Raw genomic sequence first — 24,254 nt, 5'->3', positions numbered from 1 at the left:
TTTGAAAGAACTAAATTGCGTGATTATGGTGTCCTTTTTCAAAAGTTACATTGTTCATGTGTTTTCTTGAGTAGCAGAGCTAGAGGAGGAATGTCAGGACTTGTTCTTGACTCTGAATACCGAAAAATAAGTATGCTGAAAAAAATCACTGCGATACATTCTCTGGAGGCACCTTTTGTGTCTGCCACCTGGGCTAACAGCAGTGAGATAAAAAGAAAGGAGCCACCATGGACTGCACCTGTGAGACCTCATTTCCTAGGCTGACCTGTTAAGTAGCTTTAGGCCAAAGTGTGCATCTAAGGCTGATGAATAGGTGGGAAACAGTACCAGCCTCTGGGCATGTGCTGTATGCAGGATGATCTTAGCAATAATGTTTGCATTAAAGGAAGAATTTATAGAAAACTCTTGTCCATGTTGAATAATTTAAGATTGCATCTCTTTTCTGACTGTGTGGATATGTGTGCTTCTTTGCTTACATTGCAAAAGAAGTTTGGGACCAGTGTGGATTCTGGTTAAAAAAGCCAAACTATCAATGAGGACAATAACATTTACCAATGTCATGGAAAAATGACCTATCAATAATAGTTAAAATAATCTAAGAGTTGACAAGGATAATTTGATTTATTCTTGTGAAGGATTTATTTCTTAATATAAGTCCAATAAATGTAAAGTATCAGAGTGCCAATACTCCCATAGCACATGTACTTAAACACCAAAAATTTTCATTAGGAGACTATATATCTGCTTGTGGGTTCAATAAATAGACTTGAAAGTATTTTGTTTTATAGTCATACATTTTATTACAAATTTATTTTGTATCCAGTAGAAAAGCAGATTTGGAACTTATTTACAAGAACTATATATTTACACGTATACAGTTAATGCATTTAAAGGAAATGGGCAGAAAAACACAATATATATGGAAGTCTATGCCACTGTACATAGTTTATTATCTTTAATGTTACTGAATCTTTACTGTAATAAATACAGTTCTATATTTACACATCTTATAAAACATCTCATAAATGTATTTTTTCAATTCAGAGTTAAAACATTTGATCAAAATAAACATGCTTATACAAAAATAAATCTACCTACCAACCTTTTTGTTTGGGTGTAATGAAGCTAATGTAGGGTAGTAGAAGTTAAGAAATAAATCTTTTGACTCTTCATATTTGATAATTTGTTTTTAAAAATATCTAACACATGTATTACTATGGAATAAGCAGAGAAGTAATATTCCTCATATCAAGTGGTACATTCAGAAAGAACATGGCTGAAACTAAGCTAAATAAACAGGATAGTATGTTACCAAATCCTGCTGAGTCCAAAGTGGTGTCAGACATAGTTGCTAAAATTCTAGAGATATATGTTTGAGAAGTTACATCAGTGGACTTAATTTATGTCATACCTGTATCTGATCATTATTTTAACATGCACATGAATTTGAGTTAAAACTTCTTGCAAAGATGTGCACTTAGGAATAGAATATCCCACATTATTATCTTTTCTAGGTTATGTTCACTGCCAGCAATGAACTTTCTTTCTAAGCTTTGGACAGAAAAAGAGTTAAAAATGAATGAGACAAGACAAAGTTCACCAGTACATGATTGCCTTAGTAGCAACTTAGGAATTTCTATTAATTTTCCTTTCAAGATATTTGTAGCCCATTTTATTCCCTGGAGGGAGGAGAACATGGGACTACTGAGTGTTGAATCATAAAATATGGTATCTCTAAAAATGATGTGAATATGAATGAGTTAATGATGTCTTACATTCATTACCTATGAAAGACATGGTGGCTTGAATGCATTCTTTCCAGGGAAAAGCAATAGAAGACTAAAACATCTCTGCTTGGTCACTAAAATGAAATCTCATGGGTCACAACCTTTACGTAGTAATGCAGGCCATTTAAAACCTATATCTTTTTAACTAACCATCTTTTAAGAAATTTGATGGTTTAAGTATACCCATTTTTTTTTTCTTGGTCTTTTTTGTTTTATTGGTACCGGGGATCGAACTCACAACTGCCTGCTTGCAAGGCAGGCGCTTATGCCGCTGAGCTAAATCCCCAGCCCCAAGTAAACCCATTTTTGAAGTGAATTCTCCCACCCTAAATGATTACATTGGTGAGCTTAGGGAAAATGAATTAAAGTCAGGAAGAATCTTGTTTGTAGAAAATTTCAGTATGTGTTTTGGATACGGGGGACATAAATAATGTGACTGATCTGTGTGTTAGCTGAATGAATTACACAAGCAGCGTTTAAATTTATATTTCACTCTCAAGTATCAATAGGTACCAGCTTTTTCACATTGAGAGAGATATTTTGACTGTTTAAGCTAGTTTCAACTCAGTCATCTTAGCTACTGCTCTGACGTCCTCAACCCCACATGTTCAGGTTCCTGGTATTTGAAAACCTTTCCCTTCACATGTTAATTAGAGACATGGGACAAATGCCACAGATGAAAGATGACAGCTTTCAGTCATCGGATAGGCTGGTGAAGTCCCAGAATTAGAAGGCAGGTCGTAGGCTATGCTAGCACTAGTAAAGGTTACCAAGGCTTGGGTTGAGTCACAGGATTGTTTCTCGACATCATCAGAATTAATAGACGTCAGGCTTGGGTGTTTTGATTTCATCCAAAAGTGGCTTTGCTTTCCCATACTTCCAAGGTCCTCCTTAAAATGGGGATTGAAGAGAATGTAGAGAAGAGGATTGAGACAAGCAGGAAGTGGGACAATCACTAGAAGGATAAACTTAATTATGTCAGGACTGATAAATGTGAGATTTAGTAAAGAGGAGAAAGACAAGAAAGCCACAGGGCAGTAAAGGATACAGTTGGTGAAGAGCAACAGAGCAATGTGTTTCACCATGGAACAATCCCAAATATTCTCTAGGTCTCCTTTCTCCAAATTACAGTAGAGCTTGGTGTAGGCAATGGTCATGATGAGGAAACAAAGAGAGTTGAGCAAAACCAGAGCTACCATGTAGCCTGTGGTGCTCGGCTCTCCAAAAGGCAGGGGCAGGCAGAGTGGAGAGGCACTGTACTCACTGCCACCCAGCAGGGGAATCAAGGCAATGGTCAGAGCCAGCACAACACAGAGCAAAATGATTGCTTTCAGGGTACAGAAAGGAGTTTTCATTTCAAATTTTGTAGAACACTTTACAGAGAACCCACGCTCCAGGGCTGCCAAAGTAAGCAGGAAAACAGATGATTCGGAAGCAAAAATGGACAAAAAACCAATGACTTGGCAACCAAAGCCATTCTCCCACCATGCACCATGTTGTGCAAAGCTGCCAAAAGTGAAAGCATCCACGCCAGCCAGTACAGTGCTGGAGACTCCCATGAGCATGTTCGCCACTGCGATGATTCCAATTAACAGTTTTATGGAGGAAATGTACAGAGAGGATCTGAACACCGTTGAGGTCACCACGGCATTACAAGACAGTGCCAGAACTGCTATGGTCCACACTCCGATTCTGATCAGCCAACTGCCGAACAGGTGGTCACAGGGCTTGAAGGGACCTGAAAATCCAAAGGGAAAAGGTTGTCAAAATAGAATTAGCGATTTTACCACATAACCTTTTTGTTTCTTTGGTAGGACCCCAAGAGAAAGAGCCCAGAAAGAGCCCTCATAACCCACAGCACCATGTGTCATGCTGTGCTTTCCCACACTGTCATGGATCACCTTGAAGTTTCTGTATCACTGGCAAAGTGAGCACATCAGATGATTGGCTGCCAGAGCATACGCAGAGAAATGAAAGAGGGGAACTTCTGTTGCCGGGTTGTAGTCCCCAAAATACAACAGTGTCAGGCTCACAGAATCAGATCTCCTAGATTTTTCATTATATTTATACAATGCTTTAATAAAGTTTCATGGAGAGAAAAAAAAAATCCTAGGACATATTCCATAGTAGTATAAAATGAAAATGGGTATTAGGAATGTATATTTCATGAAAACTTCATCTTTTTTTCTTTCTTTTAGATTAACATTAACTGTTAAAGAATGCTATCATTTGGATCTTAAATGTCCCCCAAACACCCACATGTTAAGGTCTTGGTCCCCAACCTGTGGCATTCCTGGGAGGTGATGGAACCTTTAGGAAATGTGACCTAGAGGAATGAAGTTAGATCCTGGAAGGTGTGACCTGGAAGGGGATATCGTGACTCTGACCTCTCCTTTTCTGTTTCTTTGCTGCCGGTAGGTAAACAGGCCTCTTTCTTCCTATGTTCTTGTTATGATGCACTGAGTTGCCAATATGACCAAGTGACCATGTCTAAAACCTCAAAACTATGAGCCAAAACAAATCTTTATCATTTCTCCATTTTGTGGAGGAGGAGGGAGTATTGGGAATCGAACTCAGCATCTTGTGCTTGCCAGGTGGGTGCTTATGCCTCTGAGCCATTTCCCCAGCCCCATCTTTCCCATTTTGAAGTTTATTAGTTTGCTGTAGTAACAGGGCTCTAACACAGAGAACATGGACCAATCTAATTTTCAAATGTGAAGTATCAACTATTCCCAACAGTTTTCTTCAATCTGCTTCTGGGAATGGGTCAATTAAGTGAATTCAACAGTTTATCTGTCTGTCTTTATTTTTTTCAACTTATCTGTACAAACTATTATTTGCTTTTGCTGAGGATACAGAGAAGACTTAAATCACTTTCATTAATCAGTGATTGCATAAAGCAAGACTAGAGCTAAATCGATAATATTTCCTTTAAAAATTACATATACTTCTAAATATATACTTGATTCTTTAGTTTCTGTTAGTCTGAGTGAAAACTCCTCCCTGTTCTATTCTATTTGTGAATGGAGAGCAGCCTCAGGGATTGAACACTTAGTTATATTTTGCAGATCCCTGTGGGAAACGTGCAGATCTGCAGCAGGACAGCTGGGTTCTGAAAGGCAGTCACGCTCTCACTGGTGGCCTCAGTCAAGAGTGGCTGCTGTTGCTGCTGACCCAGTTCCCATGCCTCTCACCTGGGGAAGGTGAACACTGCACGGAGTGAAGGGCTTTCAGGTCTTCTTCAAAGTCGAGCAGGAAATCTTCAAGATCACGCTCATCTGCAGGGAGGAAAAGTCCTGAGATGATTAGTTCTGTCTCTTCTCAAGCGATCAAATCCCAGTGAGGAAGTTTCGGGTTACTCTTGACATAGGAACTGTCACAAAGGGAAATGGAAGCAAGATTCTGTGCTTTCCTAGGGCAGTGGCTTTCTTCCAAGTCTATTACGAAGTTGGCTTTGGATATTTTACTCAAGGCACTGTGCCACAGTATTCCAGCTCAACTGGGGTGAGCATTATATAGTGAGACCCTGGCTCAAAACAAAACATCCAAACAAAAAAACCAAACTTCTGTGCAATTCTAACACGGGGCCTTGAAAATAAACTCATGCAAGTGTTACATCTCTTGTTATTATGTACTTCTAGAGTCTACTGTAGTACTTGGCACATACTAGTAGGCACTCTCTTTTTGTGGATGAGTGAATTATAGTAGAAATTAGGGTGGTGATACAAAAAGAGGAAAAAACAAACTAAAATCTAAAGCAAGAACAAGAGCAAGACACATGTGGCCTTAAACAAAGAAAGACAAGATACGGCTCCTTCAACAGATACGTATCTGAAGATGGACTGAATCACACTTGCTTTAGAGTCAACAAATCATTAAAGCTCAAAGATCAAGAAGCCATTCTCTCTAGACCCTGCACAAACTCGCAGGGTTGGCAGGGAAGGAGGGGTGCTGCCCGAGGCACCTCGTCATTACTACAGGTGTGGTTGTCTGCATTACTCTCTGTTTAAGTAACGTCTTACTTCCAGGGCCTCACAGACATTATCTCATTTCACCTTCCTGACAGATACCCCTGTAGGGGATAGAAAGGGAAAATGATTTAGAATTAGTTGGAAAACAAAATGAATCTTAAAGCCTTTTTGCTGAAATATGGAAGAATCTACAATATATATATTCTCCACTCTCCCCAGGCCACAGGAATAAAAATGGATTTTGTCTTCTGGAGAAAAGCTTTCAGAAGCATGTTTAGAAAATTTATTCACAAGGATGGGACTCCTTTAAAGGTTTATGGAAATATTGATGCAAATAATTATCCTGATGACAACATATGCTAAGGAGGATCTACTTATAAATATAATGAATTCACTAACAGAACAGATGAAATTGTAGAATAAATCCTGAGAGAGCTTTCTTATTCTGTAAGTCTTTAAAAAGTGAGATTGATTCTCAACGTGCTGCAGTGTTTGTAAAAGGACAAGCCTGGAATTCAGATAATCTGTTTGATGAGTTTTCAAGACCCTTCCAGGAATAATGTCATTACTATGACATAGCAGGTTTTACCTTGAACTTGAAACATTCCAGCATCTTTCTTATGAAAGTAGTCCACACTGCTGTTATCACCTTTATTCCACTGATTAGCAATTTTATAGATGTTCTCACATACTCCAAATGCACAGCACTGGTAAGCATAAGGCATTTCTATAACCCTTTAGAGGGACATAACCAAAACAAAAACCCCCATACATTTAAAAAGATTGGTCATTAAATACAGTGTTCATTTTATTTTTTCAGTCAATGACTTTATCTTAGAGTTTTAACCTAAAGAATCCAAAATAAATTATATGTCTAAATACAATGAAGTTATGAAGAATCATTATCATGAAATGCTGATAATTAGTGAAGCTGCTTTATACAATTCTCATTATTAAAAAAAATACTAAAGATATTCATAAGAATAGTTAAAAATGACCCCTAGGAAAATTGTAGCAACATGGTGACATAATGTTAAATGGCTAAAATATGACATTAATATCTATGAACACTTTGATTCTAATAATTAAAAATAAATAAAGTCTACAAAGAAAAGACATAAAAATATATTTTTCCTTATCTTCTACTTTCCAAGCTATGTTTTGAAGTTATATTACTTTCATGCTTTTAAATGTACTGTGGTTTAAAACACATGCACACATTTATAAACATATTTATACATAAAAACTTTCATACTTCTTTACTGTAATAAACAGCAGGTTTTAAAGAGCATTACTTCCTCAAATATTAATTTACTATATTTTATTAGAATATACACACAAGATACATGACTTAGAAACTATAAACAGGACTATAATATTGTTATGATGTTATTTAATTACATGTCCTAGTTTATATCTCATGGATCAGTGGTTTTCAAACTCTTTCCATGAACTCTGTTATTCTGGAAGACATCTTTGAGAGGAAAAGGAAATGTGGTCAGGAACACACATTCTCCTACTTCAGGGAGTGGGGGACTTGAGGGCATGAAATGCAATTCAAAAGGGTCTCATGACCTCATAAATTTAGAAAACCACTGTAACGTGTCTATTATTTCACATGACCACAAATGTATCTTATTAGTTTTAATGACAAACTCACTTGAGTTCTGGAAAGTTTTCAGATGATATCAAGCTCTGTAAGGCATGGTTTCCTGTTAATTTTAAGTGAGTTAAACCATGTAACCCAGTTACAGGAAAAGATGACAGAAGGTTGGATGATAGGTCCCTGCAAAACATCAAACAACGATTGGCTTTTAGTCTGTGCTAGCATAAAACATTTATGTCAAGAAAAAAAAAACAAAAAACAAAAAGAGCAACCTAAAGTTGATTAAATTACTCAATAAAATCTTCTAAGTAGGGTCCTTACTCTTATTTGTAAAAGTAATTATTTTGGTTTTAATTCTTAATAACACTTCTATTTAAAATCAATGCTAGGGGGAAAGTTTCAATTTCATATGAATTTTTCTGTATTTGGCTTCATTTGGTGAAGTGGGGACCACTGAAATCAAGAAGAAGCTGCTACATTTATTTGAAAAGTGAGAGGAATCAGAAGAAAAAGTTTTGGGGATTATTTGCGTCCTTCTTCCCTTAGGTTCTCTCTGAACAATTCCTTATTTCTTTATAAATAAGAAAGAGGAGGAAGAAGATGAGATGGAAGAAGGAAGGGGAAAAAAAGGACAGGAGGGTTTTCTATAGGTCAAGAAGGTAAACAATAAAATGAAAGCCCTTCAGAACGGAATTACATCTGATTCCATCCCACCTGGTTATCAGCAAAAATGGACAACTTCACTTGATTAAGCAGAACCAACTGTCACTCAGAGCTTCAATCATCCACTTCAAGGCCTGCATGGCACCAGGACCCCCTCCCTTGCTTGAACAGAGTTCAGTGTGTGCAAACACTGACGGTGGGTGGACTGCACCATGTCTCCAGTAAAATCATGTGTATTAATCAGGTGACCCCAATTATTAAAAACATGCCAGATATAAAATACTCACAGCTTTACCAGAGATGGCAAAGTAGCAAATGCATTGGGGTGAATAATGTCAATTTTATTCCAAGCTAAATTCCTATTTAGAAAGAGAGAGAATTATATAAGCAATGAAATATACATGAGGTTTAATCAAATGCATTCAGTCTTCTACCACATTTAATTTCCATTCAGATCAAGGACAACTAGTTCATCAAACTGCCCATAAGATAAAGGGTGAAAAACAAGGAAAGAGGGGGTTTAGATTAACCTCATTAAAGTATTCAAGGAGAAGTCATTTAGGAAGATATTTTTAGTTTTATTCTCTTCTTGTTAAAAGGTTGACTTTAATATGGCTGTAAAATTTTATTAGGGCTTTTCTAAAATGTGTGGGGGTAGGAGAGTGGTGAGAGACAATATTCTGAGGCTCTTAAGACAAGCAAGTAAATTTTAAATCTTAAAATGTCCTTGATAAATAATGAAACTCAGCCAAGAATTCGTGCACATCATGTATATGTCAGCTTTTGAAAGACACTTTCAAGATCATTCCCATTAAACAATATTAACAAGTCCTTAAGCAGAACATAAATAAAGTGGGGACAGACATATGTTAGAAATAAAGTCCTTTGATAGCAAAAAACCCTACATTTTATGGAGAAATAAAATTCATTTGCCACACACAGTGATATGTAGACAATTTAGTAGGAATTAATTTTTTTTGCAAGAACTTCTGTGGATAATTAACCAGAGATAAGGGCTTCTATGTTTTAAAAAGAACTATGAATTTTAAGGTTTTCATTTTTAAAATGCCTAACAAACCAGGGTAACCAAGATGCAGGCGTTAGAAAAGTTGAAAGTACTTAAAGTTAACTTGTCCTAGAGATTGGTAAGTTTACGACATTGGGCCCGCAAGTTACTATGAATAATAAAATTGATAGAGTATTCACATTCTCATATAAATGGTTTCTTAGGGACGTGTCCTCTTTGCTTGGAAAAAAACTGGAGGTCTTTTAGCTTTGATCTCAGGGCAGAAGATAGCAGGTAAAAATGGGAGGAAAGCCTGGAAGGTGGAAGCTACAGGGTCATCTGGGCTTTGGTAACAGCGCAAGGAGACTGTCTTCAGGGAATTCACACCTACTGAGGTAAGCAAGCAGTATCATCTCTCAAAACTTGTTTGGCAGGTTTAAGAAGGACACATATGCCAGAGGTGAACCTCACAGAGCAGAACATCTGGAACGGAGGTCACATCTTTCTGTGGGGCTTCCTCGTGAGTTCACTCCCAATGTCTTAAGTATATATGAAAATGTGTATGTGTAAAGGATGCTAATGGCTTTGCAGTGTGTGAGCATGTGATCCAGAGCCCTCCCAGCAGCCCTGGAGGAGTCATTGTCTGCTTTTCTGTGCCACTGTGTTTGGCTTTCTAATGAAGGCCCCACAAGAGGGGGCAACTCTAGGCCCTCACGGGCTGTTCCTTTGCTGTTTGGGAAGCTCATCTTTGACACCACTTCAATCATGGCATCCCTCTCCCTGGTTAAGTACTTTCTGTGTTGTGTTCTGGAAACGCCATTCTGTCTCGGTCATTGTGAGGCTTCCGGTTCATGCACACCTATCCCTTGCCCGCCCCCCCCCCCCAAATGTGGTTGTTCCCTGTTGGAACCAAGTGGGGTCGATTCAGTTTCTTTCCAGGACCATCACTGACACACTGTAAAAGGCTAAAAGCTTCTAACAACAACAACAACAACAACAACATCATTACATAATTACTGTGTACCAAGAGTAATTTTGAATTTTTTACACACTGTCTCATAACCCTTGACACAACCCTAAGAAGTAGGTATTATTATCATCCCATCTTGATTGATGAGGTAACGGGAACATATGTGTGAGAAATCAGCTACCCAAAGTCACAAATAATCTCAGGAGCTGGATTCAAAATTACTTGTTTTACACTTTCTGTAATTTTGATTTAAATTTATAAATTTATAAATTTAAATTTATAAATGGTTCCAGAGCCCTTGAACTTTTGGTTTGAACACGTTTGGATTCTTAAGTAAATAATGACGGAGTACTGTACTTGACCCTGGAGATAAAAAGATAAAGTTCTTGTTTTTAGATGGGAAATGGTCTGCTTGATGACAGTGCTGAGTATTAAGTGCTGTAACAGAGACTGTGCACAGTACATCAACATAGAGTAAGCCAGGGGCTGGGGATTTAGCTCAGTGGCATAAGCACCTGCCTTGTAAGCAGGCGGTCGTGAGTTCGATCCCTGGTACCGATAAAAATGAAAAAGACATAAAAACAAAACAAAACAAAACATAGAGTAAGCCAAAAGACATGATATTGTTCTGGGAGACTAGGGCCATAGTCACGGATTGCCAGGAATTCAACAGGCAAAGGGGATGGGAGAAACAATGGCCCCTGTATCAGGGGACTGGGACTGCACAGAAGAGAAATGACATTGAGCCCGGAAAATGGAATAGGAGTTTGAAAAGTGGTTCTGGGAAATGTAGCCTTGATCTTGAAGACAGAAGAGGAATAACAGAAGATTTCAAAAGCAGGGAAGTAGTTGATGTCTATGTAAGAAAAATGGTTTTATATCTCTTTGAGAGTGAGATAAATGGAGGCCAGTAGTAGGAGAATGGTGATTACAATGGCCTGTGGTAGAGGAGTGGAGAGAATGAAGTTGGTAGAATCAATTGAGCAACTGCACATGAAGTCAAAGGGGAAGGAAGGATTCAGAAAGAGTCCTCTGCAGCCTTCACAATCGGTCACTTCTTGTGGTAACCTTAGAGAACAGCCCGTTAAAATAGAACTGACAGAATCCAGTTTAAAAAGGCAAAATAGCTACAAATAAATTTAAATCAAAATTACAGAAAGTGTAAAACAAGTAAGTTTGGAAAAAGTTGGTTCTCAAGGTAAATTTTTGGAAAACAGTGATTCTGAAAAGTAAATTCAAAAGGCTTTCAGAAGTAGTATTAGTTTATCAACTATTAAGAATTACTTTAGAGGGGCTGGGGATTTAGCTCAGCAAGCAGGCAGTTTCGATCCCCGGTACCGGAAAAAAAAGAAAAAAAAAAGTGTAAAAAAAAAAAAAGGAATTACTTGAGAAGTCACTGAGAGGAAAAGGTTGCTAACAAATATAATTTCACATAAGCATTACATGGCATCAACATTACATGTCACCTTCAACAAAATCACACTGAAATCCAATTTCAGTGTATAAAAGTGTTTAACCTATTTAATAAAGTGATGTTACTAAGCTTTATCTTTTAAAATTTAAAAAGTTACTTACTTAATTAAATAATAATTAATAGAGGTTCTAGAGATCAAACCTAGAGCTTTATGCACACAAAGCATAAAATTAAATCTCAAAAAATTTAATCTAATTTCTTAATTTCAAAAATAAGCAATATTTTCGTCATAAAACAAAATAATAATGACTCTTAATTGCCAGAACAACAGAAACATTTTGAAGGACAGCTGTGCTCAAACCTTAGTGGGCTTTTAAAATGCAGATGTCCAGGCCCCCTTTGAGGCAGGTGAAGGCCTGGAGGCTGCTTTTTCTCATGGTCACCACTAGTTGATTCTTAAGCACTCTGAGACACACAAGGCTCTCCTCAACGAGGAAAGAAAAGCAGGCAGGTTACAATTATACAGTCATCCTGGTTTTGTTTGCAAGCTGACGCCTGCCCATTCCAGGTTGTGGATAGAATCGCCCTGGGTGGGCTCTTCAATTAACTCGGTCTCTCTTCCTCTTCCACAAAGTCTCTTCTGCTATGTCAGCCGACTGGCAGAAAGCATAACTGCGCATTTATTATTTTTCAGTTTATTCCTGGAAATTATCTGGAGCAAAACACTTGCCTTTTCACAGCAAATATATGCACAAAGGTCCAACAGTACGTAACAAAAGGAAAATACTAGAGGCACCCCCAGAACTGAGTGCCCTGGGTTGCGGCAGGTGCTGGGAGGCGGTACTCACAGAGACCGGAGGCTAAGCAAGTGCTGGAAAGTATCCACTTTAACTTCATAGATTTCATTATGTCTGAGGTCACTGAAATGACAGAGTTTCAAAGATTGATTTCAAAGTCACTGGTTTCAAAGATTGCAGACTTCAGAGAAGTTTCACAAAGGGATCACCTGCCCTCAATCAAAGGAACACACAAAGTAGGACCAAGTGACTGGTTTTTGTTTAAAAAATGTTGCAAGTTATAAACTTAAATAAGTAGTCCCTGTTAATCGGCTAGTTCTCCTGGAAGGATATAAAACCATATTCTAAACACAACACTGTCATTCAAAACATTACGACTCCTCTACTGGCATGGCTTTCTGAACCTTTCTTGTGTTCCTTGAAGACTTCAGGTATGTCAAATCTTCACCTTTTAAAATATAGATTTACTTAGTTTTTCTTTTTTAATCACCCAAAGACTTTTAGAGAAAAACAAAGTACAGAAAGGTAGATGGTTAACGTTGTCTTGATGAAAATGTGTGATTATAAAGCAATAAGGCTGATAAGTTTTGTGGGAGAGGCAGTTTTAAGGAGAGAATTCAAGAATGTTCCGTGCGTAAGTAATGTTCACCGCAACTCAAATATGACAAACACGGTACCTCCTCTAAAGATGATTATTGTGAAACAAACACACCAACAAAGTCATGTCCACTGATAGTAAAAAATAACACTACTTATTGATATGTAAGGTTGGTTGCAGCTGCAAAAGAAGAAAACTTCCCCAGCTCAGACAACTCAGTTCACTATTACCCTCGCAGGAGAAAAACACAGATACCTTGTAAATGTTTTACAGTATGTTTCCAGTACAGTAGGAGGCGTGGTGAAATAACACTGTCTGCTCTGCAACTTTACTCTACACAGTCACACCTTACTTGTAAGAAGGAAAACATCAAGTCTGGCCAGTGAACCACGGGATAAGAAATCAGTGACCTGCAGAAATGTGTTTGGGCTCTTGGTTTTTGCTAGGTGACTTAGAGATACAAAAACACGTACATTTTCTGAAGCTTTTGGCAAGCTGAAAAGCTGGGCAAGTCTTCTACTAGGTTGTAAGACAGATCCCTGAAAAACAGAAAGTACAAAAAGGGAAAATATGTTACATAGTAAGCAAAGCTGCCTTTTTCTTCCGAGATGGCATATCCCCCAAGCGCTGACTCTGGGTATTTCCACAGCCCTGATAAGGATCAGGTAGTCACAGGCATTACTGGATTAGGCAATAGATTCAAATGTTTACTGAAATGCAACCATTATAATTCTTTAATTGATTTAAATAATTTAATGAATTTCTTAATAATTTAAATTTGTCAGTGACGGCTTATGATGTTCTAGATATTATCTTACTGAAATGATTATGCCTTTGTCCTTAAAAGCTGCTACATCTCTGTAATTAAGAGAAGTCATTCTCAGTTCTTTTCTAATCAACTTAAAAACAAAATCCAGCAGTTCAAAACATAGCAGTAACTTTGAAATCAGTCACTGAAAGGAGTAAGAAAGTCTTCAGCTAAAACTCAACAAATTACAGAATAACAAAAACATCTGGACATATTTATAGTATAATGCAACAAATCTAAAACAAGCCATGGTAATTTCCAGAATGTTAGAATAACTGGTAGATAAAGTAACATAGATATCCCTATCTATAAAACCTTGTCTCATGTTTTAAAAATTATCAGCTAATCAACTAACACATTTTCATGCCTGATTCTAATTCTTAAAACCAAATCACCACTAAGTAACTGAGAAATCTAGTTTTGTAAAAGCCTTACACTTTTTCTATTCTTATAATTGATTTAGTCTACACTTATTAAATAAATATTTATCTTGAAGAAGAGTTTTGTTCCTATATTTAGGTTTGTATTTGTGAATGAAGCTGTTTACAAATATGAATTCAGCATTTTATGCTAGAGATTTTAAATATCACTCCCCAAACTTTCAAACAAAAAAGAAACCCACAAAAAATTTCTACAACTATACAGTTGTACACTTGACTAACAATGTGATGTTTTTGGAAATTAGTAAATGTATTAAGATAGACACAAATGTTATGAAAGATCATAATGATTTGATTCGTTCTTCTCTACAGGCTGCAAAGCAGTCCAGTGCCTTCTTATGCAAACCTTAATAGAAAGCCACATAAAACCTTCCACATAAGGATATTAGTGCTCCTTCTATCTGCCTTCTACTTAATAATTTTCCATGGCTAACACTGATCAAGCACTTCTTATATAAAGGCTATAGAAAGGCATGAGGTTTATAGCTGTCTTGAGTTACTTCATTTAATCCTATGGCTACTTTATGAGAAAGACATTATGATTATTTCCATATAGTAAGAAATGACTGACCTCAGATTACCAGCTACTAAGCAAGGAAAGCCACATACCCACAATGGTGTGCCAGGTAATTTCCATAAAGGGGAAGTAAGTACCAAAGCATCGATGTCTTAGGCAGTCCTTTCCTTAAATAAAACAGTATCAGTTTTCTCTATCTTTGAGGAATGTTCAGAAGAACAAATAAACATTATAGGTCAAATTACTTTGCAAATGCTATTGTCTTTAATGTGTCTGTTTTCTTTCAGTCTCTTCAAGTTTCCACTGAAGAAACAATATCTTAAGAATAATGGTACAAAGAAAGTGAGAAAGATGAAAGAATAATCCTTAGGAGTGTTAATATGCTCAGATGTGCTGCTATAAGTGTTTGACAGATAGTCATTTAATCTTGATGATGAACCTCTGAAGGAAGTGCTACTTCTCCATTTTATTGATTGGGAAGCTGAGCCTCAATGAGACAGTAACTTATTTAATATGCCATGCTGATATATAGGAATCGTGGGGTTGAATCAGGCTTTGAAAGCCTTTGCTTTTGATCAGCTGCCCTCAGTTCATGCCGTTCTGGACCTGCACTATTCACTATGCAGCAAATGGAGGCAGATGTCATTTGAAGCAGAATGCTAAGACGACCCCCAAATTCCACTTGCTGTTATACACACGCTTTCTCCCAGTTATTCAGTCAAACTGACTATCTTTGAATTCAAACTCTATTAACTTCTTGCAGTGTGACTGACAAATTTACTTCACTAGTTCTCAGCTTTTTAACCACATCTACATCTTTTAGGGTAAAGAAGAGGAGACTTGGTCTATTACTCCTTCCTGATGACTTGGGCGACAGATTCCAGGTCTGCCATGAAGTTATTGTACACTGTTTAATCCCTGGGCACCTGGGGTCTGGAAACAAGGGAAAGACAGAACCCCGTGTTAGCACATATTCCCATTCTGTTACTCAATGTGTGGAGCACTGCTTGCTTTTCTGCTGCTGAGTAAAGCTGCTATGAAATCATAGGCATTCAGCTCCAACAGGTGTCTGTTAAGTGACAGCAGAGTCATGGTAAAGGACTAATGGTCCTGTCGTTAAGTCCCAACAATGCTTAAGAGGACTTAAAATCTTTGTATGTTACTTTCCACAGAATGTGGGGAAGGCAGGTAAACAAACCCTAAGTCAATAGAAATAACCTATGTAAGCTGTTTAATCATCAGATGAAAGATTAGAACACAGTTCCCTCAGTTACACCAGAAGAATACTTGGTCACCTTTATCAAGGTTTGTGCCAGTTTGATAACTCAATTCTTACTTTGGCATTCATCTTGGGTTGTTGATCCATTATGTTATTTTGTTCTGCTCTGCAAAGCCTTAAAAAAGGAAATGAAATTACTTTGGCTTATTCATATCCACTTTCTGAAAGAAAACGTGTGCCAACTGGAACTCTAATGGGGGCCGTACTTGGAAACAAAGGGTATGTGCCCATTGTCACCCAGGGTCATGGCAGAGAGCTTGGGCCAAAGGGCACAACAGAGGAGGCCTGACCTCCTGGAGACCTGCAAGGAAAGCACTTTCTCCCCTTTTAAAGGGTTATTGAAATACTGTCTACCACTTTACTTTTAAATAGAAGTCGCCTGTTAACACATTATTGCCTTACTGATACGCACAGCACTTGGAGATTAGGTAACTGATCACAGATGGTTTGAGGAAGAGATGAGATTTGTGCTCCAGTTAAAGTCCTGTCAAAACACAAACCAGATATCATTCTCATTTCTGCTTTGCACAGTGACATATTTTGACTCACTGATGTAAAAAAAGGCTGATCAGGCGCCAAGGTTAGTGTATGTTCTGGGGAAAGTTAAGGACCTACTCATGTACTTACAGACTCTCCAGGCTTGCAGTTCCAGTTAAGTCAGGAAATTCAGTTATTTGTGAAGCACCATTCAAAGTCCTAGGAAGAGGAATATATAAATATTACTGGAAGAAGATTCTAGAAAGGAATAATTTAAATTGGCATTTTTAGAGTACTTCAACAGGGAATGCTCATTTGGTTTTCACACCAATCCTGCAAGGTGGGTGAAATGTGTTCTACCAGAGAAACAGATACTTACAGTGTTCTTAGTTCAGGTAAATGTTGAAAAGCAGATCTTCCAACAAACTGAAGAGGGTTGTCATAAAAATGTCTGAAAAAACCCAAATACCAGTGTCTTAGTATAAACTTGAATGATGAATATCTGTTCAAAATTTCAACTAATACACCAAACATTTATATAACTTTGATTATATAATATTATAATACAACATTCCTGATAATTTGGGTCCAGGAAAATCTTGAAAGTGTTTTGATTCATATTATGATATTTTTGGCAAAAAACCCATACTGTACAAAATTTAAAATTTCTGACAGTAAAGTAGATATGAAGAACAGTTATTTAAGTAAAAAAGCAAGTGAACTGACCATATTTAAAAACTTTTTCTGAGCCAGGCGTGGTGGCACATGCTTATAAGGAAGATTGCCATGAGTTCAGGGCCAGCCTGGACTACATAGTGAGTTCGAGTCCAGCCTGAGTTACCTAGTAAGACCTTCAGTTAATTTTTTTTTTTTGCCTTCAAAATCTGTAGAGTTTTCATTTTGTGGCAAAGAGGTAATTTAAGGTGCTAGCAATTGTTATTATTAAAGAAAATAAAATTAATCTACTGAGGTTATATCTTTCAGTCAAATATTGCATAATATCCATGTGGGTCTCTTAAAATTATTTAAGAAGAAATAAGTTACTTGAAGTTCTTCTCTCAGAATTTTTTGACTTAATTAATTGTGTTAAAATGTTAGGCCATACTAGAACTTATAGACTATTCTGTTTTGGAGTTATTTTCAAGGTAGATGAAGCGTGTTTGAATTCCCTGGTCAGTGGAGACCCTCATATGCATCTTAGCTGACGTGTCCTGCTAGTCTAATTAAATTTAGCAAATTTATGGGGTTTTACTATGCTCAAAGTACGAAGGTAGCTATTATGAGGATTTAAAGACTTATTTTTTAAACAAACTGTCATTGGGTATCTACTTTGTCTCAGGCATTGTTCTAGATATTAGGAGTATGAAGAGGAATGATAAAATGGTCCACCCTTAAAAGAGCTTGGAATTGATTCGGATTAAACAAAGAACTAACAGCATACTGCCTTTTATTTGACAGAGTACGTCTATATATCTGTATCTGTTTCAACTGGTCCATGAAGCAATTTTGACATATAGTGTTCTTACTTTTGGAGGAGAAAATTGAGGCTTAGCTTGGAAAGCTCATTACTCTAGAGCCTCAATCTTTTTACTTGTTATACTGAGATAACAATTCTTAGTTGTAGGACTCATGTAAGAATTAAAACAACTAATACAAGTGAAAATCTATCAGTTCCTAGAATGTAGGTATTACACAATACACGTGTGTCCTCTTCTGTCCTCTTATTCTTTGATCCTTCCTTTCCCTTGAGATTAGAGAATGAGTAAGTGAAAGAGCTGGAATTGAAATATATGCTTTAGAATTTAAAAATGGGATTTTCTTCACAATGTTACCTTATCCTTTGGGCACGCTATATGCATGTACAGGTACAAATGTATGGACACTGGACTAGTATGAATATACATACTTGCATGCATAGGGGAGAAATATTGCCAGTACAAATAAGGACTTCTGTGGTTGTCAGGACAGAATTGTTTCATAGGTTCAGGTGAGATTAAGAAAACCTTTATGACATGGAAGAAAAGGGACCCAGAAGACAGAATTTCAACCAGCATAATGAGAGGACAGAATCACAGGAACAAATTAAATAAACAGCTTCTGTGAACATATCTTTACAGCCCTGTGGAAGCAGATGGAGGTCAGCCTCCTCCAACTGGTAAAAACTGAGAAGTAACAGCTGGCAGAGGCATGAAAAGAGGACATTATGGGAAGTGCAGAGGTGGCTGACAGGACACAGAGGCATGCACAGAGGTACGTGTGGGGCATGTGGGGTGTGTGGAAGAGGCAGGTAATGAGGAGTTGGAGGTAAATGCAGGTGCAAAGAGGCAGTTCCAGAAAGTGGCCAACACTATGGGAGAGTGAATAGAAGCTTAATTATCTGTGAGGGGCTGTTAGCCTGCCTCAGGACCTATTAGCATGCCAAAAGAGTAATTAAAAACCAGGCCCAAGGCAGCAAGGGAAATGCAGCAAAGGCAACGCAATTTGCCAAGCTCTTAATATGTAAATACTCTCTAATGAAGACTAATGTTTCTTGGTCAGAATCTTTTAAACAAACATTTGTCAAAATATTGCCAGCATTTCAGAAATGATGAATGTTTTTGCTTGTTCCTTTACAACAAATGCCACATGGTTCCAGAAAACCTTTGATCCATTGGCACAGGACAAATATTTGTCAAGAAATGCCCCTAATGTTCAAAAGTTATCCTTATTCTCCTGCACTGACTGTGGGCTAATACCATGCTGCAAACCTACCTCAAGCAGGTGTCTTTAATGGGTCAGCCTAATCAGTGTGTATTTTATCTTCCTCTATGTCTAACATCAATCTGTTCATGCTAAATATAAGACAGAAATTTAGATATACTTTGTAATTATAACTAATTTGTTGCTATTTTATGATGTAAAAGTTCTTAGATACTCCTTTTTAGAATATATAACTTTTTTCGAGTGATATCCTAGTTTCTATAAATGTGACTCAACTGTGGCTTGGTAATAGACAGAGACATACCATAAAACAGTATTTCTTCCACACTACTCCATACCAATTTAAACAGGGTCTATTGTTTGTATAAAGTAATTTTTATTTCTAGTACTCTTGAGTTGAAATCATGAATGACAATGTCACCTTCACATTGCTGACCTAAAATTCAGTTTATTTCTTAGAAAACAAAGATAACTATAAGCATTTACAAATGTAATTGCAAAATGCAACAAGACATCTGAAAATACCAGATATAATGCAATATATACTGGAGATCTTAAAAAAAAGTTTTAAAAATACTTGTTCAGTGCTCAGTTGAAACCTGCCAAATATCTCCAAGCATGAGTCTCTGTACAGATTATTACTATGGCTGAGAAAGAATTCAGGCAAATATAGAACATTCACTGCTTTATACTTATAAATGCAATATACCCTGTGCATCAGGATGCATGAATTTAAGAATACTTTGGTTACTTACATTGTAATAAGAGAAGGGTTGCCTGCAAATGCTTTCTCAGGTATTGACCTGATATGGTTGCTATGAAATCCTCTAGAAAGAGAGGGGAAAAAATGTATAGAAAATCACGTGTGGGTAAAATTATTTACTAGCCCAGCCCATATCCCACTGTGGTAACTATCAGCACCTTTAGTAACCAGAGGACAAAATTAACTTCCTTTCTCCTTAAAACTGTGGTATCCTCATTCACTCTCAAGGAAAAAGACAAGGAATGGAGAGTCTGTAGTTGTGCTTTTGCAGAAATGTATGATCTAATGTAATAAAAAGCAAATGCATATGTCAATACCCAGCAGAGCCTAAGGAGTGGAAGCTATCTTTGGAGAAAGGTTTAGGACCACCCCTCCTTACCCCATTTGGAGCTAGGAGAGAAAACTGACTTAAATTGGAGTGAAGTTGAGATTTAAGTAATCTTCTTATGAGGACAGACTTTCCTGAATTAAAGTCTGTAATAATAAATTGATTCTCATCTGTCAGGGTAATTCTGTCTGAATGGCACAAGACCAGAGCCAGTGATCTCCGGGTCTTTTGTGGCCATATGAGATGAGTGGTGTCCTAAACCCATGCAAAGAAGACCTTCCAATAGAGCCCTGTGTGGTTTTCTGAGGCAGTCTGCTGAAGGCTTTTTTGTTTAAACAAGCTACCCTGTCCACCTTCTTTGGCTGTGTGTCTTATTTCTCACTGCCAGGGGAAGTTTCTAGGTTTATTTTCCTTTTAAGTGTTAGAACATCACCTCTATATATTATGCTACATTGTTTAGATACAAGGAAAAGCTAATTAATTCTATCATCTATAAGATATACATGTTTAATGGCTGAGAGTCAGCTTTCTCTTGGTATACTTGTATTTTTAAAAATTAAATAAGGCTCATGTAACATTTAAGGAATATTGTGAAAAATGAAATGTATATAAAGGTATCTAGCATTATATAAAGCGCATATAACTCCATTCACCTAGTTCTACATTATGCAAGCTAGAAGAGTTTGGTTTCTTAGAAATGCTCTGCAATAACTGAATTTAATTATAGTCCTACAATCTATAATATATATATATATATATATATATATATATATATATATATATGTTAGGGGAATGTGTATGCCTTAGAAAAAGATACAGTAATATTGCTTAGAGACTTACAAACTATCTTTAAACATATATAGACAAGTTATTCATCATAAATTAAAACTAACATTTGCTGGTGATAATAAATTAAAATACGCTTCAAGCGCACTTTTTAACCATTATTTAAATAAACTTTAAAAATTTTCCTTTAAGTCATGTTATTTATAACAATCACATATATGTTCAAAATAATTCACAAAGTAAAGTTCTTCTATGAAAACTGTCCTAACTACTTACAGTTCCTTAAGGTTGGCGAGTGTCCTGATTGCAATGGGAAATTCATCAAGGTTATTGTAATTTAAATCTCTGAAAATGAGTAAATAGTATTTTCAGTTAAAAACTCACATCTATAAAGTCTACAGTAAGATAACATGCTATTCCAAGGGACCTGTATCACCAGTTCTACTTTCTCTTCTTTTCAGAGAGGTTTCTTGACTTACCAACCACCAACACTCCAGAAGTATTTGCATTAAAATGGTCACAATACTGATCAGGAGAAACTTCAAAGCTCAATGGCACTGGAGCATTTAAAACAGGGAGGGGCATGCAGTTAACTTCCCAGTAGGAGGGTCGCTCGCTTGGTGGGTGTTGACCACTTGCTGTAGCTCTTTCTCTGAATTTGGTTCACTACATTGCCAGCTTATGCTTGCACTCCTGAGGCTCTGGGACTATATTCCCTTTCTTTTTCTCTCCTTCCCTTCTGGGAGATAGGATACCTTAGGGGGCTTCATTATTCCTGACTCCTGTGGACAGCCTGTGTGTCTCTCAGTTTGAAGTCCTGGATGAGACTTGCTTCTGGAGAGGTTTATGTGACAGAGTACTTAGGAAGCACATCTGGTCTAGAATTTTCTCAAATCAAAAGTAGTGGGTCCACATCAGATCATGTTTTCTGTGAGGTCAAGCTCTATATTGTCCCTTCACATACACAGAAGGGAGGGTCAGACAATCATTAATTTATGTCTATTATAACACCAATAGCTTTTCAAATGCTATTACTCCACATTATATCTACAACTTCATATGAAAAAGTAATTGTCTTCTGTTCTCTGGGAATGGCAGATTTTCCAGATGACACAGAAAAACCTTTTGGTCAGGCAATCACATATGGTTAGATCTTCCTCTGTGAAAAGAATTGCTATTTAATTTTAAGAGGATGATAATTTGACTGAGTTAAACATGAATCAAAATTCCTACTTGTCTGGCACAGACCATCTTTAAGCTGTACCTCAGGCAGGAAACTCATGTCTTTTGTGGACATAAATTTTCTTCCTGTTTGTAAATCTCTCCAGATGCTCTGTTCTGATTAAATGAGAATTGGACCCTTATAAATTACTTGGATTTCTAGTGAGGGAAAGGAAGAGATTGGAAATAACCAATTTACTGATCCCCTGTATCCTTGGGCAAGATGGAAAGAGACAATAAGATACATATGAATGCTGCCCTGAAATATTTTGCCTTATGGCATTTATATGCAAGCCTAGGTCAGAGATGAACTTTTTAAAGACAAATGTCCAAATTGCAACCCAAAACCTACTGATTTATCCTCAAGTGCCAACCCTGCAATTAAATCTGAATACTGAGATTTTATTTTAGAAAACACAACTCATACCTTAACATCTTTTGTTTTAAAACAAAAACAAACAAACAAAAAACCAAATGTGTCATGGGTTCCTTACCACTGGCTCAGGGCCTTATCTAGGATTGGGGAAAAAAACTATTTATGGAACTATCCAAAGCCCATATTTTGGGCAACCCACTCGGGACCCTTTCTGTCTCTCTCTCAGACAGAAGCTTTCTTTTCCTCAATAAATATATTCTGCTCTTAAACAAAACAAAACAAAACAAAACAAAAAAAAACAAAATAGCCATCATGGTGGCACACTCCTACAATTCCAGCACTTGGGAAGCTGAGGCAGGAGAATCCTCTGCAAGTTGGACACCAGCTGGGGTAAATTGAGCCCAAGGTCAGCCCGAACTGCATACTGAGACTCTGTCTCAAAAAGACAAAAAACCAAATCACAAAGCCCATATTTGTTGTTGTTCTTCCTATGGTTCTTTTGAAAAGATTTTACTTGTTGAGATTGCCCACACCAGTAAGGGAGTTCTAATTTTCCCTAGCTACTGATGGAAACTGTTTGCCCATGCCATTAAGATGACATCAAGGTCTTGCCTGGATAAGTTCCTCTTATACCCAGAAGAAAACAAAGTGACTTAAGGAAAGCTGTTTGTGTTTATATGCATCAAGGACAACATCAGACAGCAATTACTGTGGTTAGAAGATAAACTGACCATGTACAAATCACTAAACTCTGGATGTAAATGAACAATCGTTTCCAAACATGGGAGAAGTCAATTTTGGTGCTGTGCTTCTGCAGTTCTGGTTGGAGGCAGCATTATAGATCCTGTGACCTTGTCAGTCTGTTCTACTTGAATGTTAAAAATGTCAGGATGGGGATGGAGGTATCATTGCAACCACCTTCCTCTGCCAGCATACTCAGGGCTGTCTGCATCAGTCTACCTCTTCCATTCAGCAGGGCAGCAGAGATAGCTCCTCCCCTGGAAAAGGCAAAGACCCTAGAGCCGCCCAGGGGAGCCTCCCCACCTTGGCCTTGAGGGAGGGTCTAGCTAACTGAACTCATTTTTATCATCAGTACCAGCTAAGAACTGAAATTTTGACCTATTTTTTTGAAATAAGATCCAAAGGTAAACATGGATTTCAGAATCGGACTAGAGAAGAAAACAAATCCAAACTATGCTGCCGATCAGATATGTAATATTGACAGAATATCTTACTTTTACTAGAGCCTATAATAGAACTGTAACATTCGTTCTCCTAGGATGTTTATAAAATTATTAGAACAGTGTATACTATGTCCTCAGTGCAACAGCTGGTTATAAAAATGATAAATGATAGCTATTATCACTTTTTAGTCCTTTGAATTTTTTAACACCAGTGTTCTCTATTTCCTAATAAAATGCCTGTTTCCACCTCAGAGTGGAGACTCAAGTGTGTATCTAGTCTACCTCTTCTCATGAGGACCCAACTCATGAATACCGTGACTTAGTAACAATATGCAATTGATCCTTGACATAGAATACACAAATGTAAGCCAACAGTCACTGCTTAGAAGAAACATTTAACTTAAGAGATATGCTAATTATCACTTTCATTAGATTAAAATGAAATCTCAGTGTCACAGTTTAGCTATCTGTGTGTGTGTGTGTGTGTGTGTGTGTGTGTAGACAGAACCACTGTAAACATGTTTAAAACTCAGTCAATTAACCAAACCAAATAGAAAGTCTGG

The 24,254-nt window shown here is 37.2% G+C and overlaps 1 protein-coding gene across 1 annotated transcript in view; it reads right to left on the bottom strand.

Moving 5' to 3' along the window:
• Window positions 1-615: 615 nt before the first annotated feature.
• Lgr5 (leucine rich repeat containing G protein-coupled receptor 5) overlaps window positions 616-24,254 on the bottom strand; it is a 129,365-nt gene continuing 105,726 nt past the window's right edge. The window contains exons 7-18 of the mRNA XM_063255142.1: window positions 21,187-21,255; window positions 19,789-19,860; window positions 16,713-16,784; window positions 16,484-16,552; window positions 16,269-16,340; window positions 13,286-13,351; window positions 12,266-12,337; window positions 8,315-8,386; window positions 7,419-7,544; window positions 6,348-6,493; window positions 4,982-5,065; window positions 616-3,525 (exon numbers count right to left, since the gene is read on the bottom strand). Coding sequence (XP_063111212.1) covers window positions 2,438-3,525; window positions 4,982-5,065; window positions 6,348-6,493; window positions 7,419-7,544; window positions 8,315-8,386; window positions 12,266-12,337; window positions 13,286-13,351; window positions 16,269-16,340; window positions 16,484-16,552; window positions 16,713-16,784; window positions 19,789-19,860; window positions 21,187-21,255 — 2,008 coding nt within the window. The 3' untranslated portion in view covers window positions 616-2,437. The remainder of the gene's footprint in view (window positions 3,526-4,981; window positions 5,066-6,347; window positions 6,494-7,418; window positions 7,545-8,314; window positions 8,387-12,265; window positions 12,338-13,285; window positions 13,352-16,268; window positions 16,341-16,483; window positions 16,553-16,712; window positions 16,785-19,788; window positions 19,861-21,186; window positions 21,256-24,254) is intronic.

This window comes from Cavia porcellus, unplaced genomic scaffold, assembly GCF_034190915.1.
Source record: "Cavia porcellus strain 051 isolate PalLab524CR breed Dunkin Hartley unplaced genomic scaffold, mCavPor4.1 scaffold_8, whole genome shotgun sequence".
Classification (NCBI taxonomy): Eukaryota; Metazoa; Chordata; class Mammalia; order Rodentia; family Caviidae; genus Cavia; species Cavia porcellus.
Note: the sequence above shows the minus strand (reverse complement) of the source record. Positions and strands in the feature narration are given on the sequence as shown.